General features: G+C 40.5%; 1 protein-coding gene across 2 annotated transcripts in view; it reads left to right on the top strand.

The window, feature by feature from the left end:
• LOC117428091 (unconventional myosin-Ie) overlaps nucleotides 1-20641 on the top strand; it is a 53467-nt gene that overhangs the window by 21281 nt on the left and 11545 nt on the right. For both annotated transcript variants that reach the window (XM_058995226.1, XM_058995225.1), the window contains exons 3-19: nucleotides 27-116; nucleotides 712-806; nucleotides 5141-5228; nucleotides 6769-6858; nucleotides 7979-8110; nucleotides 8449-8583; nucleotides 9248-9380; nucleotides 10903-11099; nucleotides 11757-11837; nucleotides 13469-13555; nucleotides 13838-13924; nucleotides 15253-15420; nucleotides 16009-16094; nucleotides 16881-16962; nucleotides 17978-18084; nucleotides 18596-18694; nucleotides 19701-19845. In XM_058995226.1, the coding sequence (XP_058851209.1) occupies nucleotides 27-116; nucleotides 712-806; nucleotides 5141-5228; nucleotides 6769-6858; nucleotides 7979-8110; nucleotides 8449-8583; nucleotides 9248-9380; nucleotides 10903-11099; nucleotides 11757-11837; nucleotides 13469-13555; nucleotides 13838-13924; nucleotides 15253-15420; nucleotides 16009-16094; nucleotides 16881-16962; nucleotides 17978-18084; nucleotides 18596-18694; nucleotides 19701-19845 (1902 nt within the window). The remainder of the gene's footprint in view (nucleotides 1-26; nucleotides 117-711; nucleotides 807-5140; nucleotides 5229-6768; nucleotides 6859-7978; nucleotides 8111-8448; nucleotides 8584-9247; nucleotides 9381-10902; nucleotides 11100-11756; nucleotides 11838-13468; nucleotides 13556-13837; nucleotides 13925-15252; nucleotides 15421-16008; nucleotides 16095-16880; nucleotides 16963-17977; nucleotides 18085-18595; nucleotides 18695-19700; nucleotides 19846-20641) is intronic.

Raw genomic sequence — 20641 nt, 5'->3', positions numbered from 1 at the left:
AATTGACCTTAACGTTGGTGGCACAGACATACATCGGGCCTGTGCTCATCTCCGTGAACCCATTCAAACAGATGCCTTACTTTGGAGAGAAAGAAGTGGAAATGTACCAGGGAGCGGTGAGTAGAGTTCAGAACTATTTTAAAGACAGTTCTGCCTAGTCCTGCGGGGGAAAGGCAGGAATAAACTTCAGATATGAAGCCTGGGCACGCAGCTAGGTTGTCTTTTACCTGTACTTGGGTGTAGTGTGTGTATATATATATATATATTTTTTTTTAAACTGGGAGCCACGAAGGCACACAATGGTAAAATTGTGTAATTCTGTAGACTTCTTCTACAGAACTCCTGGCTCTCAGTCCTTCACATTGGCCAGAACAGCTAATTAGCTCAAAGGCTGAAGGAAAAATAAATATCATTCATATTTCTTACAGCTTGTACTTAAGACCTCAGAAGCTCCCTAACAGTTATTATGTCACATCTTTTCTGATCCCAGAAGACCCCTTGTCATCAGAAAGCACATGTGTCAGGCTGTTGAATCCTGGGAAGCTGCCTGCTGCTGGCTCTTATTGTTTGTTTGTGCTGCCAAGACCTTAACTGTTGAATTACAGGCTTCTGTCCTATTATTATTATTATTATTATTATTATTATTATTATTTATTTATTTTTATTTTTTTTTTTTTACATTATTTTAATTTTCTGTTTTTTGCTGTTTAGGCCCCGTATGAGAATCCTCCTCACATCTATGCACTAGCGGACAACATGTACAGAAACATGATAATTGACAGAGAAAACCAGTGTGTCATCATCAGGTAATTGGAGTCCACTCCTTTTGTGTAGTCAGAACTGGGTGTTGTATAAGGAGCAGCCCATGAAAGTATATGTCAAAGTGCTTAAGGGAACACAAGCAGATTATCATTGTCTCTTTCATTGTTGTCTCATGTGTCCCTTGGTATGCACTGATTTATACGATGTGCAGTGTGTTTTGTTTTTTTTTCTTGATTATGAGCATCCAGTTTCACAATAGAGTAATGACCTGCACTTCCTGCAACTGTCTCATTAGACACCAAGATGCAGAGGAACCAGCTCACTCATGTGCTTATGATCTTGTTTCCACTGGTATTAATCACACAGCATCACCCGCAAGGGATGGAAGGATCATTGCGTCATATTCATCAGGAATTGCGTGACAGTAAATGTACAGGAATCCTGTATAATTGCTAACATTCTAATGGTTTATGCATAAGGAATAATTGGGCTCTTGTAACATTTCCACTAAGCATTTACCCCAGCGCTGTGATTGCACCATTTTAGTCTAAATGGAAAAGCGGAACTTTAAATAAACTTCAGTGAATTAATTCGAGGACCCTGATGCACACCATGGTTTTCTGGTACATGCATTTACATTTCATCAGAATAGTAAAATAGACACTGTGTCATGAAACAGATTTCTTATGATAAATATCCTTTGTCATGTTTGTCATGCTGACATAGCTGTAGTTCCAGCTCTATGCAGCAATACATCATTGTTTCATGTGATGCATCGCAGCTGCTGTTTCTGTGTGTTTCAATGGTTCTTCTTGTTGTGATGTGCAGCTTGCTTGCTACACAATACAGATGGGGCAACAGCATTGTTCTGAGGATTTATATAAAACAAAGAAAGAACATCCTTCAGAGAGAAGAAAACCTCAAGCCAATATAAAATAAAAAAGAATATGCAATTTTCTACTCCAAATGACTTGGCTGGTGAACCAAGATTCGCTGACATTACTTCACAATGAATCACAATGACAAGGAACAGTGAAGCTGTGTTTGCTGATTATGCAGTTTGGTTGGGTTTTTAGTATACATATCCTATCCCTTTACAGCAAGGCAGCATGCATATGGCGCTGTGGAAGATCTACAGACTGAATTGCTTTGATATTTGGGTTTGATTTGCACAAGAGAAAGCCACGGTTTGGAGTCCTGATTGTTACAGCGTATTTCATTTCACAAAGTTGTGTTAGAGAATGAGAGACCACCCAACGAGAGCTAATGTGCAGCTTCAAGACCACAGTGGAAGTCCAGTACAGAATGGTGCAGATGTATAATTCTTGTGCTGTTGCATCGGAAGCTTATTCAGCTGCAGTTACAGATATGGGTTATTAGAAAAGTGCTAAGAGCTCTGAAACTGATGCCTCAGTCTTATCTTCCAGGAGGTGCTGTGGCTTGGCGCTCAGACCTTACCTCGTGATGAATCGGTCCTAATTCAGCAGTTTTGCTTGTTATTGCAGAGTAAGCAGCTGTCTGTAGAGTATCCCGCATAAAAAGAATGGACGTGGCATAGTGATGAAGCAGATTAGCAAAACAAAACAAACTGCTTTTAAAAGTACAATGGAGATATTTCCATGCAGAACGGAAACACCCTTCTGAAAAACCAAACTACATCATGATTCGCTAGACAGTTTCATTATTCTAATTTGAGCTATATCATTTAACACATGTACAGTGTAGGGTGCTGTAAGACGCAATCTGATTTTGAGCCCATTCAGTGTCAGAGCATCCAGAAAGCCCATGATTGGGCCGCTGTTCTGACCTCTTTTGGGGTCGAGATTGGCTTGTATTATCCTTTGTCTCAGTTCTTTCTGATTCTGAAAGATCTTGAAGAGGAATTTTGATCCAGGGAATGCTGCATTGTTACAGTAAGTAGATGACATCCCTGTCCAGGCCTGACAGGAAGTAAACAATGTGTCTGCTGTATGACTACTGTGTAATTCTGAGTCTACCACATTACCCACCTCTGCGCTGTCATAAAAACTGAACCATTAACTCCTCTTCCAAATCTCACGAAACAAACCACTCTAGGCTTTTTTTTCTACTGCAGTTACTGAGCAGAGAGTACAAACAGCTTGGACTATTTATTCCAGTGAGTGACTACAGAGTAGCAGAACAAGAGCTCTTAACGGGCAACTAATTGGCTAAATTAAGAATAGTAGTCCTAACAGCTTTTCTGCTGTTTTACACACATAGGCACTTTCAGCATGTATTCATTATTATTATTATTATTATTATTATTATTATTATTATTATTATTATTATTATTATTATTATTATTATGTGTTTATTTAGCAGACACCTTTATCCAAGGCAACTTACAGAGACTAGGGTGTGTGAACTATGCATCAGCTGCAGAGTCACTTCCAACTACGTCTCACCCCAAAAGACGCAGCACAAGGAGGTTAAGTGACTTGCTCAGGGTCACACAGTGAGTCAGTGGCTGAGGTGGGATTTGAACCGGGGACCTCCTGGTTACAAGCCCTTTTCTTTAACCACCAGACCACACAGCCTCTATTAAAGCAGTTGGAAATGTGTGTAAATATATGGGATAGTTAAATATGTCTAATTTACTACAGTTATATTGTAGACACTTTTAAAATGGAGACATCAGTGTATATGAAGTCCTTATAGAAAATAGTAATAAATTGGAATTCATGGTGGATATGTGGTCTTTGTTTAGAAGTCTCATTAACTGAAACATTATGTAGGAGGAGTTGGGGTCGTTGCTCGGGAGCAGATAACATTGGTGTTCTCTGTGTGTTCCCCTTTTCCCTCTCTTATCTTTTACATTGGGATGTAATTCTTCTTTTTGATTTCACGTACCAACACTGCCTCTTCAGCAACAAGTGCATGGGCAAATTGTCTGAAAGAAATCTAACTTTAATGTAACAACTTGGCTGCAGCTAGGAACGTTTGTTCGAAACAATTTGTTGTTTGTTTTATAGCGTTCTATTCTTGTTCAAGAAGGACCCTTGATGTCTGCAGGTTCCTCAGCTCTGTGTTTAAGTAATCTCTTTTTAGGAATATTTTTAACTTTAAAACTACCATGCCAAAAATGAAAGCATTCTGTTTATAATACAATGAAATCTCTCTCCTTAGGGCCACCAAAGGGACCGTGTAAAACCAGTGTTAATACAATGTTGAGAGATCTTCAGGTTGTCTCTTTATTTGAAAGGGACCGACAGGGAGTGGTCCCATTGAGGATTTCGTCACAAGGATGGAGTTTACTGTATTGATAGTCTGATGATCTAAAGCAGGCATTTTGCCGATAGGAAATAGCCTTTGTCTTGTTCCATTTAAACATCAGAGCAGGTATACCCTACTGTGAAATGCACGGCTTAGACCTTGCTGGGTAGTGAGATGCAGCAGCAGTGCTTGCGTGAGCAGTAAAAAAAAAAAGCAAAGTAATTTGTCATCAAATGCCCAATATAACAGGAACAGATGACATCTGATATATTTAGAACGTAAGTAGGAACAAGTGGGGAGAAAAAAAAACATAGACCACAGTGCTTTTTCTATTGACATACAGTATGCAATATAATGCAAATTAGTTTGTTGTGAAGTCATGTTTCTAAGTAAAGGAGGTAAGTAGTGACTGTTATATATTTAATGTGAACATCTTTTGAAGGTAGACCCAAGCTTGAAATATTTTAAACTAAAACAGCTTGCAAACAAGTTTGTGGTTCCATTAACTTGTGTGTGTTTTTAAACCACACGTTTTGCTGTAAGGTCAGATTCTTGAATGTGAATGATCCGTTCACTATGGTGATTTTAATAGAAAAATGGAAATTACTCAAATAATGATTATAGTAACATACAAAAAAATGCCCGCAAAACATGTGGTTTGATTGAGTTATGCAGTGGATACACTGTCTGGCCACTTACCAAGTAGAGCATGTGTATTTTGGTATTGGTTATTCTGTTTGATAATTGAATAAATGAACATGCAGGAAATCTACCAAAGAGAAGGAGAGGTCCATCCTCCTGGGTCATGGAAGTTAGGGGGTAATAGTTGGACAAGAAGTGGGCTGTTTATTGACTATCGATCAGGTTAAGTGTAGAGGTCTGCACCATCCTTCGCCTGGGCTATTAAACAAATACAGAAGACCTTAACAAAATGCTGAACCGTCTGTATTTTTTCTGATGACATACCCGATTCAGAAGCAATTAAGGAAGTTGTATACTTAATGTAATTGGCTTTCCTGTGACTGCCCCATCTGATTCGGAAGCAGTTTTCTTTGTGACAGAGTGCCAAGGAAATGCCCAGTACAGGAAAGTGGTAGAACATGCCCATGTTCCACTGACGTTTCTTATCTTCCTTTTGTTCCAGCGGTGAAAGCGGGGCTGGGAAGACTGTGGCTGCCAAGTATATCATGAGCTACATCTCCAGAGTTTCAGGGGGTGGGCCCAAAGTTCAGGTATGTCTCCCTTTGCTTTATTATCCTTAGCTATGAACTGAACAGAAGCATTTAATAATAATAATAATAACAATAATAATAATACTGTTATTATACAGCCTGGTTTGATTGTTGTTTATAAACAGTTAACCTTGACCTCTTACCAGTTGCTTTTAACCTTCTATAAATCTATTCTCAATTTTCAATTTCGGAAAAGTATGTCCACATTACTGTAAAAAGCTTCTGTTAATTTGAATGTGCACCGAAGAGTTAAAAAAAAAAAAAAAAAAAAAAAAAAAAAAAATCCTCTCATTATCTTCAGCTACTGTTGGCACTTGGACTGCTGGAGAAGAGATCATTGTCACCCTGTTCACTGCCATTGTCACCCATCGGGACCCATGCAAACATTTCACTTCAGGGTCTTGTCTGTTGTCTTCCCTGCCTGCACTGTTCAAGTGCTGGGCCCCCGTTCTGACACCAGTCCTGACCATCTGTTCTCAGTTCTGCAGACCAGATGTCCTGTCCAAATTAGTGCCGCCTGATGGATTGAGCCCTTTTGAAGCTGTTAAGATTTTACAATCAATCAGAGCACGATGTCTCCAAATTGTTTAGCAGCTTTGAAAGTTTTACATTTATGCTCTCTCTTCCTCTGAAAATTGCCTTTCTGTTTATTACACTATTAGTACAGTATAAGTAACTGTGTGGGGGTGACACGTGAAAGGTGTAATATAGACCTACAACTAGTATTGGGACAACATTTGGTGGAAGTTAATGTACAGATATACACAGTATAGATATACACCTGCTGATAACAACCTGTGTCACAGTAGTTTGAAAGACAAAACAAATCGACAGTACTTCTTTTTTTTTTTTTTTTTTTTCCAAAAACACTCATAAGAAACATTTTTTTTGAGGGGGTGGGGTTGCCAATGCTCTCCAGTGCTCTCTTCTGTTCCCCTTGCTTCTAATATAGCTGCTCATTTTGTATAATAATATGAACTCCCCATTCCAGGATGGGGTTTCGCATTGACTGGACTCAATGTCACATTGTTTAGTTCCTCAAGTATATTTTAGAACTTGCAATGGCTATGATAGTCATTTATCTTTATATTGGAAAACTGAGGTTGGCATCACATGTACACTTGTGATCTTCACAGCATGGTCAGCACTATTAGTAAGATGCTTGCTACTGGTTCCATTGGTTTAGGCCAATGATATTTGCTCCGTGAAAAGTTTCTTATTGAACATAGAACACTATAGCTGCAAATCAAAAGCGGGATTAATGCCAATATGCTGGTCACTGCCAAGCTATATCTATGGCTAAATATTATTTGAAATGTGACACAATGTTCCTACATTCACGTGTTATGAATTATAATATAATAGAAACCTTAGGCTGATTTGAAATGAGTAAGACCAAGTCTATCACAATAATGGATTCCAGACCAGAGCCTTGCTTTGGATAAGAAAGGCGGTATACAATCAGAAGGATATACAATGGCATGGTCTTGCTCTCTCTGTGTTATAGTAACCGCCCTCCCTCTCTATTCTCCCACTGCAGCATGTGAAAGACATTATTCTCCAGTCTAACCCTTTGCTGGAGGCCTTTGGCAATGCAAAGACAGTGAGAAATAACAACTCCAGCAGATTTGTGAGTGTTCCATGTTTGTTTTTTGTGTGTGTGTTGGTAATGTCCTGTTTGCACTGTCACATCCTGTGGCTTTGGCTGGAGAAGCTTGGGGGGTGGCGGGGTGGGGGGGTTCAGATGCTTTCATGTTTGATTTGCATTTCTGTTTAAGTTTGAATTTGGTTTCCATGATGTATAATCTGTAGAGTTATGCTCTTGAAATGTAACCACAAACTAAATTTGCAAGAGTTCATGTTTCCTTTTTTGAAGGCTTGGGGCTAAAAAAAAGTGAACGGTTTGTCCTCCTCCTTCCCAGGCTCTCCAAGTTATTTATTTGAACTGCACAATAAAAAAAATCACATTTGTTTGAGAGCACAATTGTATTCTTTTTTTTTTTTTATTCCGAGTCATTGGAAACTTGTTAAAAATAACCCTGATGTGAAACCTGAGACCTCCCGTCTCCCACTCCTGAATCATTGCAGAGCACACACAGTGACCAATAGATTCTCTCTTCTCATCTGATAAGCTTGCAGCTTGTTCTCTTTGCTGTCCGTGAAATTTCACAAGTGTTTAAAGAAAAAAAAGAAGAATTGAATCTAAAAAAAACCCACTTTGTATAACATTGTTGTACAGAAAATAATATTTCTATCATCCTGCTGGGGGACAGAATACCCCCCTTTTAATCTGATGGTGACTGTAGAGAGGGTAACATCAGGATTTAAGTTTAGTCCAGATTTATGTGTAGATGGTCGTGGAAGTCTCTGGAGCATTTTGATCTGTTGAATTAGTTTTGATTGTCGCACAGTAGAATGGGCTGTAGCATGATAAATCCGTCCATGATAAATAATCCAAGCGTTTTTTTACCCTTCTAAAAGTTGACTGCTTTATATTGTGGTAAAAGCATATCAAAGTGTATTTTAGCAAGTTAAAAGCATGGTGAAAGCACAGGTTATAAAAAGTAATGACCAGGATATTTAAGAAGGAATAAGTGTTCCTGCTCATTCCTGTAAAGCAGGCGCACCATGCAGATGAATCGCAGGTGCATAGATAAACAGTGACAGCTGCACGGTTGTTGCCCAGGGAGGGCTGGTTTTTTGGTTCAGTTGCCCTCCTCCAGTATTGAAAGCGCTGCTCCTTGTCACAGGGAAAGTACTTTGAAATCCAGTTCAGCCCAGGAGGAGAGCCAGATGGTGGAAAAATCTCCAACTTCCTGTTGGAAAAATCCCGAGTTGTTATGAGGAATCCTGGCGAGCGCAGCTTCCATATATTTTACCAGGTAAGAAACCAGGGCTCTGTGAAATGAATCTTACTCATCCCTGCTTTTATATTATAGACATTATTGAGGTTCCTGGACATTTCATTTACATTTATATAAACATTACTACTGGTATATTAGTAAACCAAACAAAACAGATAAGTTAAATATGAAATGGAGAGACTGGAAAAAGCCCATTTACACCACCTCCGTGTCACTACTTGATGAAATGTGCTTGTATCTGTGAATCATCCAAGGCGATTAAAAACATTAAACGGTACCTAACAGAGTCAGGTAGTACTTCTGTTAAACTGCAGCATGTTCTCTCTGGCTATTGACTCTCTGTTTGTGTTATGCAGTTAATTGAAGGGGCCAGTGCCGAACAGAAAAGCAGTCTTGGCATCACCAGCCTGGATTACTACTATTACCTCAATCAGTCTGGGTCTTACACGGTCGACGACATTAACGACAAGAGTGACTTCCAGGAGACTGTGGTAAGTGCTGTGTGGGGTGTGCCAGGTCTTCTTGTACAGCGGCTATCGTAGAATACCTTCCAATCTGAAGGGGTGCTCCTTTATAAAAGATTCCCAGAGTAAAATCATAGCAATATAAAGCTCAATGAAAGCATGGCAAAGCTTAGGGAAGCATTGTAAAGCACAGAGAGGTATGATAAAGCATAGGGAAGCATTGTAAAGACAGAGAGGTATGATAAAGCATAGGGAAGCATTGTAAAGCACAGAGAGGTATGATAAAGCATAGGGAAGCATTGTAAAGCACAGAGAGGTATGATAAAGCATAGGGAAGCATTGTAAAGCACAGAGAGGTATGATAAAGCATAGGGAAGCATTGTAAAGCACAGAGAGGTATGGTAAAGCATATAAAAAAAACCATGGCAAACCAGGATAAACTTTCTTATGCCACATCTGGCTGTGGCAGTTTTTAAGGGCTTGGTCTTGAGGTAATTTATTTAAAAAGGTTAATTTACATGTTCGTCACGAGGGGGTGTAATGGTGATACAAAAAAAAAAAAAATCTTTGGTCTCATTAAAGATGGATCTCCTTATGTTAAACAAGTTGCGTGTGAGTGCAGTGGGGGTGTCTGCCCTGAGTGTGAGTGCAGTGGGGGTGTCCACTGACTCTGGCTTCCTCTCTCCTGCAGCATGCCATGAATGTGATTGGGATCTTTGCTGAGGAGCGGGCGCTGGTCTTGCAGATCGTGGCTGGGGTCCTGCACCTGGGGAACATCAGCTTCAAAGAGGCCGGCAACTACGCAGCTGTGGAGAGTGAAGAGTGTGCGTAACCCTTCCCATTACCGCTGTGGCACCAGGAAGCAGTGCCACCTTGCCATAACACTGAGCTGCCTGCCTGTACAATCACAAGAATTCAGTCCATACAATCCTCGGGGTGTCCTCCAGACCCAGCAGAGACTGCAAGGAATAGTTACCAGCAGGGGAATCCAAATCCTATCTCAACAGCAAGTCCCCAGTGTGGCTTGGGGAGTGTGTTTATGTGTGTACAGTGTGTACAGATCAGCTTGCCATTTCCTTTACTAATTCATCATTTCCCAATCTGAATGTCCTATCAAGCTTTCTCTCAATCACCATTGAAACAGAGAAAAGAACAGCATGGCTTGTCATTTGAAAGTAAAATATGCGCAATGAACATTCATTAGCAGTACTGTATGCATTTAGAATTTTTTTTTTTTTGCATAGCAAAGTATCCAATGACTTCACAGTGCATACCAGGAACTCATTTGAAAGTGGCAAATACATTTTCGGGGAATGTTGCTTTAATAATCACTGTCTGTCTACAACCAATGTAAATGAAGTCATTTCTGTTACACAGTGGCTGCAATATGACCTGTATAAACAATGACCATTTTTAGGAAGAGAGTACAGGCTAAGTGATTTCATGGGGTGTGGCTGTGCAGTTCATGAGTCTTAATAATTAATAATAATTATCAAGGAGTTTTCTTTAAGCTCCGATTCCTCCCTGCCACACTGCACTGTAACAATTGAATGGAGATAACTACTGTTTGCACATGGGTATATTTTTATAGCAGTTCCAGGATTTGTGGTCATGTGCTTGATAAGAGGAACACTGCTTTGTTTTGCATCATTGTTTGTTATGAGTGGAGTTGAATAAATGAAGCCCTGTTGTTGTCAGGGTGTCTCTAGCTCACTACCAGATTAGTCTTATATTTCTTTTGCAATGAAAAATTACTACGGCTGGGATTAAATAGGTTTCTGTAGTTCTGTAGCCAAACTTTGGAGTTTCAATGATGATATCGAGCATATGCATTTCTTAACGCACAGGGCTTGCAGTGTGACATCATTATGCTATGTTTCCTGTTTCACCCCCTTTCTCAAATATTTGTTTTTGTCTCTTTGGTCCTTGTGGTATAAAGCAGCTCTCTGTTCTGTTTGGATGGCTCTCTGGCATACATTTCTGTATTTCCTTTCCCCATTTCATGTCCTCTCTGCAGCCTGTCTACAGCTGTCTACATCCTGGTATCCAACATCTCTGTGCCGTCTCTTTGCTTCCCTGCCTGGCTCCCTACCTCCCTGCCAGCCTGTCCCGGCACTAGTGGGTCAGGGCATTCCCTGGTCATTTATTCATTTATTTATTTATTTGATAAATAAATAAAACGGGGATTATTTAAGCAGTCTAATTTACAAGGCTTACAAAGCTTGACCCTTTTTTTGACCAGAAACTTGATCACCGGTCAGTCGATGGCACAGTTACAGGTCAGTCCGATAGAGTGTCCTGGAGGATTGGTTGCAGCTCCTAACGCCCTGTGCTGTGTCTCCACAGTCCTGGCTTTCCCTGCCTTCCTGCTGGGAATTGACCAGACCAGGCTGAAGGAGAAGCTGACCAGCAGGAAGATGGACAGCAAGTGGGGTGGGAAGTCCGAGACCATCAACGTGACTCTTAACGTGGAGCAGGCCTGTTACACCAGGGATGCCTTGTCCAAAGCTCTCCACTCTCGAGTCTTCGACTACCTGGTTGACGTAAGTGAACGTTTCCCGTCCTCCTACCTTCCCCATTGTGCACGATACCTTTGTAATGCTCTGTCACAGTACTACAATGAAATAATACTCCAGTACTACTGCAAAGACGTTCTGTCCAAAAGAATATATATGGTAAGTAACAGATCATGTGTTAACATCTGGCTAACAGGCTCAACCAAGGCAATGGAAGCCTGGCTGAACTGATTTCAAATGAACGATAGGTAGTGTCAGTATCCAAGACGTTTTAAAAGAGCCAATGTCAGCAGCCTTTTATAGAGTGAGAACAAACACAGTGTGAGCTGAATATCACATTACATTAGGGCTTCAAGAAAGGAATGATAAGAAATGGTATGCACTGCTTTTGTGCAGCTTATACAAATGAAAGTAATACAATATTGCACCCTCTCTGATGTATATCATATTTTTCTATATGTAAATATTTATGTAATCAGCTGAATACAAATGATGGTTCTAGTTTTGGGGAACCCTTTGTTATAAACTCAATTAATAACAATGTAATACGATTAGAATGTAATACAATTAGTAATTGCCATTTTTAATTCATATGAAGAAACCCTCTTTACACATGAACCACCACAGTGTTGCCAATAGGCATAAATGGGTGCAGCACGTCAATGTGTTGTGTTTGCTTTTCAGTCCATAAACAAAGCGATGGAGAAGGACCATGAAGAGTATAACACTGGGGTGTTGGATATTTATGGGTTTGAGATTTTCCAGGTAAGGATGCTCAATTTGGAATACGTGACTATAGGGCTTCTGTCAGTATTGCTTATGTATCTGAATCCCTGTGCAGTGATCGTTAACTATAGAAAAGTATACAATGAAAAATATCCATACAAATACAAAAAAAAAAAGTTTCTATTATCTAAACTCAAAGATATGGCATAGATGAAATATTATTTTTAAAAATCCATAACCAGTGTGGTTTGCAGTCAATTGCATTCTAATTGACAGCTCTCCAGGATACTGGTTTAAATTAGTGGAAAAAGGAGGGAGAGACATTTCAAAGATAAAACAATGTGAGTCTATGTTCTTAAACCTAGTCCTAATCCTTTAGTTCCAGACAGATTAGACTCAATCTATTTATCTAGTAATTTATTCTCTTGAATTATGATTGTAGTTTACTCTGTTGGTTTATTCTGGGGTCACTTTAGTAAAAAAAAAAACTTCTCAACTAATTTGGTTTAAAAAATCTCAACTAATACATAGCCTGTGAACATTGTTAGTCCAAACCAAAATGTAATCTCACTTCTCTGACAGTATAGGAACACTCACAGCTTTCAATGTAAAGGGCCACAAATGTAGCATGGCGAGGTCTAACAGCATTGATCTGATCCACAATATTGACTCTGTCTGCACACCAAGCATGTGTCAATCACTGCTGACATCCTTCCTCTCCATACCTCAATATCAATCTTCTTTTTGTGATGCAAACCAAAATCCTAAACTGGGGATCCGGCTTAAACTTAAATAATTCCCTCTTAAACTTATGAACATTCATTAAGCCTGTCGGGTGTGTTGCTGTTTGTGCCTTAAGTCTGATGACCAGCGTTAAAGCTGATGCATTAGCTAATAGGAAGAATCTCTCAGTGCTGCTGGTAACTCCCAAACACTTTTTATCCAGCTTCATGAAACGCCACATCCCAGCATTGTAAAGGAAGCTGAATTTCAGATAAGACTGCACCACGTATAGGTCTTAGGTTAGAGCAATGCTTCACATAGTGTAGGTCTTAGGTTAGAGCAATGCTTCACATCGTATAGGTCTTAGGTTAGAGCAATGCTTCACATCGTATAGGTCTTAGGTTAGAGCAATGCTTCACATCATATAGGTCTTAGGTTAGAGCAATGCTCCACATCGTATAGGTCTTAGGTTAGAGCAATGCTTCACATCGTATAGGTCTTAGGTTAGAGCAATGCTTCACATCGTATAGGTCTTAGGTTAGAGCAATGCTTCACATCGTATAGGTCTTAGGTTAGAGCAATGCTTCACATCGTATAGGTCTAGGTTAGAGCAATGCTTCACATCGGTATTGTTTCCCTTCACAAAGACAATGTGACTTGTAGATAACCTCTGTATAAACACGGAGAACACAGGAAACACAAAGGATATCCATATTCCACCAGAGGACCTGTCTGCCACCTGTTAGTGACTCTCGGACTGTAAACGGCTTTCATTTCTCAAAAATGTTAGCAGGTGTCCAGTTTTCATAAGAATGTTATTTGAGTGAGCTGGAGATATTTAAATATGTTTATTGTGTTTTTTTTAACTGTATGTAAGCCAGGTTTGCTTCCTCATAAGATATTGTGGTATTTTAAATATTATTTCCCCTTACCCTTTTTAATTACAGAAAAATGGCTTTGAACAGTTTTGCATCAACTTTGTGAATGAAAAACTCCAACAGATTTTCATTGAGCTCACACTGAAAGCTGAACAGGTATGGTTTTGGTATAACTTGCATTTTCCAACAATTGACATACTATTTAAAGGTATTGCTATTTTATTTAAAAAAGCAAGCAGCACATTTTCCCCAAATGCAGAACTATTCAGTTATATGTATAGACCACGTTTATTATTTGTGCTCTTCCTGGGTTATTGAACTGTCCAGCAAGCACCATTTGTCTGTTTTACTACATGTACATTCACATATTTTGCTGCCAAACTAGAGGGTGGGGTTGAAAGATGGAATTCCTCTCATTGTTGAAATCTCTCCCTACAGGAGGAATACGTCCAGGAAGGCATTCGATGGACTTCAATAGATTACTTCAACAACAAAATTGTGTGTGACCTGATAGAAAGCAAAATTGTAAGTATTGTACATTGTGTGAATTCTCTGTGCTAGACTTGGGTACAATGAGATAAAGGGAGCTGGGATTCTCAGACCTCTTCATGGTCTCTTTACAGTGCATTAATCCTTTTGTATCCCACGGTTGCATTTCTTCCCATGACGTTTAGCCAAAGGTTTGCACATGCTTTAACTTTCACCCTACTGATAGAAGTGGCAATGGAAATCGTCTATGAAATTTCAAAAATAACTCCAACAATTAATTTAGTTCTTTCTCAGTCTTGTATTTCAGGTTTGTTTGAATGCAAACCACATATGTACAGTATATTGTGAAGCAGAATAAATCATATTTATATTCTTTTTAAAGAGCAAACTAACCATGTGAAAAATCTGGGCTGACCTTTCAAACAGCTGGGGCAAGTCTTTTCTTTTTTTTTTAATGGATTTTTTATCCAATAAGGCGACAGCTGTGGTTTTGACATGCATAATTTAAGTAAAATGAAGGTGGCAACTCCCTTGCAAAACACACTGCTTGTACTGCACATTCCGGCCTTAGGGATAGGCTCACTGGCTAATTACTCAGAAGATTAAAAAAACATCGCTATTAGATTAGAAAGTCAGCCTTCTTATACTTATCTAGGAAGATATTTGAGGCAGTTTGTCATTCAGCCCCTGAAGGACCCGGCATTTTTTGCTCTAGCCTTAGATCCGAAAAAAATGGCTAGTCCAAGGAAAATGCATCGTTCCAAAATAATTCCAAAGTTTAAAGGATCAAAATGCAACAGAATAGAAAATATTCCTCTGGGATCGGAGATGCCACCTTAAAACATGTGCTGCAGTGCTGTGCTGGTTCCAGTCTAGCACCCTACATGCTGTGTATATAAGCACAGACACACCCTTACTTTCCCTTCTTTCATTGGCTACACAGGTCACTGCCTTAATGCTGCCCATCTGAAATAGTGTGCACCGGTATCTCTTGCTATATATAGAGACCCAGGAACCGGGTCAGCCCAGTCACTATATGAGCATGGATGGCATGAGCAGCTTGTACTGTATTTTATTTGACACTTTATATTGTCTCTTAATTACACTGCAATAACACAGTGATTGTAATAATGCCATGCAACTACATGCTTAAATAAGAAAATGTTGCCTTTTGGCAATAAATTGTATCTATACAGACATAATGCAATGCCTATTTACCTACTTGTGCCATTTTAGTATAATTGCAGATACTTACCTCTGGTTTCGCAGACCCTTGGACTATGTAGTGCCGGGGTGGTCAGAGTTGGCCCAGTCTATAATATAAAGTGTTAATCCGGATTTCCTCGTCTCCTGGTTTCCCCCAGAACCCGCCTGGTATTATGAGCATCTTGGATGACGTCTGTGCCACCATGCACGCCGTGGGAGAGGGAGCAGACCAGACACTGCTGCAGAAACTGCGCATGGCAATCGGGACTCACGAGCACTTCAACAGCTGGAATCAGGGATTCATCATTCACCACTATGCAGGCAAGGTAAAGGAGCAGAGAGAGCACTGAGTGCACAGAGACCTGTCTGAGAGAATCCTGGGGAGCGATCACTGCCATGGAGCCGCACAGCACAAGGCATCTCTTCTCGGTCACAGTCATATTAAGAATTATATTCAATCCTAACCCTGACCCCAGCGGCCCCTTTTAACGTGGAGGGACCTGCTTTGGTTATTTTGCAATTACAGATTTGCTCATATATTAAAAGAAAAATATCAATAATATTTAGTACTGTACAATTCAATGGAAATGACTGCGGTTTAGACCAATCAATGTAAAGAGAACGTAGCAGTTTGTTACTTATTATAGTGGAGGTGAGAGTCAGTCCATGTAGTATGTACGTATGTCACACTTGTGTGATTTGCATATATCTAACTGTTTGACTTGCTAAAGACCTTTTTATTGTATCGCAATTTGGGATACATGGAGGCTGTTTTTCTCCACGTCTGATTTTTCTTTCTTTATCTCATTTTAGTGTTGTGTATTTCTAGAGAACTGATAGTCAAATTGTGAAGAAACCTCTTCCTCTCGTTACCGACCGGCTTGTTTTATTAACCTCTGCTTCTCTCATTCTAGGTCTCGTACGATGTGGAGGGATTCTGTGAAAGAAATCGCGACGTCCTGTTCTCGGACCTCATAGAACTCATGCAAAGCAGTGAAATGTAGGTGACAAAGGTCCAGGTTTCAGTTTCTAGCATGTCACAAAACTCAACCGTGCATGTAAAGGTGGGTTTTTAAATTTGCATTAGGAATGCTAGTTGATTTGAAGCTCGGTGTGGACTGCTGTGGAGCCACAGAGACGAGAGTGTGGGTCGTACATGACATTGAACCAGCTATAGCTATTGACTGTTCAGTGTGTCCATATGGGAGAGCTGGATGAAAGATGGCCCCAGAGCAGCTAGCATGTCTCAACTTTGACCTGGAGACACCACCCTCCTGCAGGGGTGTGAGGGAAGCCCTGTCTCTATTCTAATGCATCGTGACATCTCTATTGATCTGAGACTGCCATCTGCACAAACACGCTGCGATTGTGTGCCGTTTGTGTCGTGGGGCTCCAGTCAACAGGAGCACCTGTTCGCTGAGCCTCGGCAGGCTCCAGAGGTGAGAGGTGACAAGGCTTTAGCCTGGTGCTCTCTCTCAAACTCTTTGTCAAGTTCATTTAAACCAAATGTGAAATAAAATCAAATTAAATGTGAGTTTAAAAAACTCCTATGGGGGGCATACATATGTATAAGGCCTTTGTTAGACAGCCCAGTCTTGTTAATTTAAATCTTTGTTTATATTTTTTAAAAGGTGTTTTAAATGAATGATGGAATGATTTTTCCTCTCCATCATCATGTTGGCGTGTTTCTCCTTTCAGCACAGTGCATCCTTGATTCCTGCTTTTGTCCGGCCTGCTGTGCCCTCTTTAATCGTGAGCTGCTGTTTTTGTTTCCTTGTTTCCTCAGACCTTTCATTCGGGCCTTGTTTTCAGAAAACCTGCAAGCAGAGAAGAAAGGGCGCCCAACCACCGCAGGCAGCAAAATCAAGGTGATTAACCTTTGAGGGCACCCTTTTTAAATCTGCCCAGGCCTGTCTTCAGTCTGGCACCAAGTGAAACTATAGAGTGCCAGGGCTGTCGGGCAGGTGCAGGCCCGGATGAAAAATACATTTCTCATTGACTTCATTGTTGTAGCTGGGAGCGTTTGTGCTTTGTGAACCCTCAGTGTATGACATTATTGTTTTGTTGAACAGGCATAGCTTAGTCACTACTGCAAGACTGGAAACTGATACCAGCGAATTAGAAATCCCCCAACAAAAAAAGCAAGCAAATGGATATGAAGTTTTGAGGGCAGAAAATAAAATTTCATAAAATAAATAAACATCTTATCTTAGGGTAGAGCCACAGTATCTAAATTGTTTAGAGTTAATGTAAGTTATTATCTAGACCTCTGTTGCCAGAAACAGCACCCACCCTCTGCTCAGGGACACTGGGAGAAGCTAAAGCTGGTGTCCATGGTGATTTTATTCCTGTGTTTCCCATATGAATATGACTAACCCAGAGATCCCTTGGAGAAAAAGGCAGTTGTAAGGGTGAACATACACCACACATTCACATTTCTGAAACTTGTACTAGACATTTAGCCACTGTAATGTTGCCCACAATTTCAGTTGTGGTTTTAAAGCTCTTACCTATGTTATTAATGCTTTGTGTGCACAATGTTGTGGTTTTTGTTCTAAGACTAAAATTAGTCATCATGTTTCTGTAGTGCTAGCTTTCCTTTACCGGTTTACCAGTGATTTATTGTGTGGACTGCTGTAGAAGGCTTCCCCCTTTCGTTTTGTGGCCTTCTCTTTTCCTGCAGTCTTTGCTATACCAAGATACAGGGATACACAAATAATACAGGGTTTGTTTTGCCTTTTGATATGCTTCTACCACAGTTTGCACAGTGTCTGCCTGTATCTGTGTTACTTGATTAATGGGCCCAGTTTTTGACAAGGAGAAAAATGTAAACGTTATAAAACTAGTAAGAAACCACCTGTGTAATCTCTTCTAATATTTCAGAAACAAGCCAACGACCTTGTGAGCACTTTGATGAAATGCACCCCTCACTACATCCGCTGTATCAAACCCAATGAAACAAAGAGACCAAAGGACTGGGAGGAGAGCAGGTAAAATGTGCAATAATTGAGAAAGTACAGGCCCTGACAAGAAATGTCAAACAAGTAATTGTTCTTCCTGCTGTTACTTTTTGTGTTTCTTTTTCTTCTAAGAGCCAGCTAAGGTACATGGTGTACTAATTTGCGGCCCTGCATTGTTCAGGTCCTAATCATTTTCCTGTTGTGCGCCACAAAAGTAAAACAGACAGGCTTCAAGAGAAATAAGAACTGTAATACAACAACTTTCCCAGAGGAAGTGTGTGTTTGAAAACTGCTTCCAAGTTTCTTTTAGTTTGTTTGGAAATAGATCTGCACCGTTTTAAATCCTGTAAGCATTTGCCACAACATCACTTACTGAGCTGATAAACCTTTATATGTACTGCCAGGTTGCTTTCACTAATTATTGGTTTAAAACTATTAGAAAGTAGGAGTGTATACTGAATATTAACTCTATAGGTCCACTTATTTTAAGGACTAAAGAGAATGTATCTATTGAGCTCTTTTTTTCCTGGTTTACATCTAGAGTGAAGCATCAGGTGGAGTATTTGGGCCTGAAAGAAAACATCAGAGTGCGAAGAGCTGGCTATGCCTACAGACGAATCTTCAGGAAATTTTTAAACAGGTATGACCCTGAGAATCGGCTTTAAAAAAACAGGGCACACACATGGCAAGGGTCCTCAAAATGCAATATAGAAAAATGCTTCCAGGACCTGATGTCGTTACTGTTCAACTTGTTTGAGAGCAGAATTGAAATTGGTACTGCTTTTTTTGTGACTTCGTGGAGGATATTGGCTTTCAGTTGCTCAATAGTTCACTACACCTGCCTGACTGTATAAAGTGTGCTGTGTAGGTATACATAGTTTACTTCGGTAAGCACTGCTTTTTTGGGATTCAGTCCTCATGTAGCACAGACAAAGCCCCTCTTCCCCATAGCCAGCCTTCGGCTCATGACAGGCCCCTTGAAACTGCGAGTCAGTGCAGCACCAATGCATGGGAATAGATCGAGAGAGAAGACTGTCTGTTCAGCAGAGAGGCCGTGCTGATTCCTCCACAGTCCAGCCTCTGTTCTCTCATCAGGGTGAGGACAGGGATGCCAGTATGAGATGACCAGGAAGTGCACACTTTGCTGTTGTTTTTGTTGGCTGGCACCTGAGAACAGCCTGTTTAGGGAGGAGTGAATAGGCCTATAGGAGAGCGAGGGTGGGGAGTGAGTGAGGCAGAGACTTGGGTCTGTGTGGTTCTGATGTCACTCTCCAGCACTTCCCTAGAGAGGAAAGGAGAGGGGGCTCCACCCCTGCTGCCCTCGTCTGACTCTCTCGAGCTGGAATATTCAAATACCAGACACAACTCTGAGCAAGGAAACCGGAGCAGTGCTTCCTGTATTACCACAGCCTTACTGATTCACAGTCCTCATACATCCCTCCCTCTGTCTCCCCCTTGACTCTAACCTCCCTTTTCGTCTATTTAAAGACTGGTGCGGTGAAATTTTAAGTAAATGCTCAAGTCACTGTGTTCCCAGTTCTCTACACACTGAGCTATAAGGGTCCTCAATTTCACTTCTCCAGAATGTGGAAGCTAGTGCCCTAAGCCTGGCTCAGTGTGATGGTAATTCTTTCAAACACTACCAGGTATGCTATTCTCACCAAAGAGTCATGGCCGACGTGGAGAGGGGATGAGAAGCAGGGGGTCATGCACCTGCTGCGCTCCGTCAACATGGACGCAGACCAGTTCCAGCTGGGCCGAACCAAAGTCTTCATCAAGGCCCCCGAGTCGGTAAGTAGGTGTGCGTGTCAGTAATGTTTCGTTATGACTGGTATTTTTTGGCATACAGTGGCACCGAATGGTCAAATGCTGTCGTTGCTGCAAGGAAAAGGAAAATCCGACTTACTGTCCAGACAAGTCTTAATCATAACAATTAGAGATGTTATTTTTTATCGCTTATTTTAATTTTATATTGTAAATATAAATGTTTCAGATACTGACTGTTCTTTTTTTAATTGGTGACACTGTACATCTTAAGTCAAATGAGAAATTACACTCTCCCAAGCTTTAAGTGCGGTACAATAAGGCATGTAGCTGTTTCAAAGAACTTACTGTGTAACAAGGTACTGTACAGTATGTGGAGTCATGAGCAGAAAGCTGACCTGGTAAATAGGACCCCTGGTTGGAAATAAACTGTGATATTGTTGAGTGTGGTGCAGACACTGAGGCTGCAGTTTGCAATGAAAGCTGCTTTTAGTGGCCTCTGACGTCCGGATTACCTCAGTTGTTTACATTTCCAGCACACACCTGAATAAACCGCTGTGCCCTGTGAATGCCAGGGATTATAGGGTGGTGTGAAAATGCTAACCTTGCTCAACTTCCAACCCGTGCTATTTTGCTGTTAGATACAAAGTCCTGCTTTTGAGCCATGTAGCCTCTTCCAATATAGCGGATACCTCGAGATACAACACAAGTTGCTAAAAGTAAAAGACTCTTTTCTGAATTAGGAATTCTGGCGTTAACAGTTGTTTTTGATTTCAAGAAAAATAAACTGTTGTAAATCCATCTCTCAATGCTCTGCTCTCAT

This window comes from Acipenser ruthenus, chromosome 21 (genome assembly GCF_902713425.1).
Source record: "Acipenser ruthenus chromosome 21, fAciRut3.2 maternal haplotype, whole genome shotgun sequence".
NCBI lineage: Eukaryota > Metazoa > Chordata > Actinopteri > Acipenseriformes > Acipenseridae > Acipenser > Acipenser ruthenus.
The sequence above is the reverse complement of the archived record's forward strand: the minus strand, read 5'-3'. Positions and strand labels throughout refer to the sequence as shown.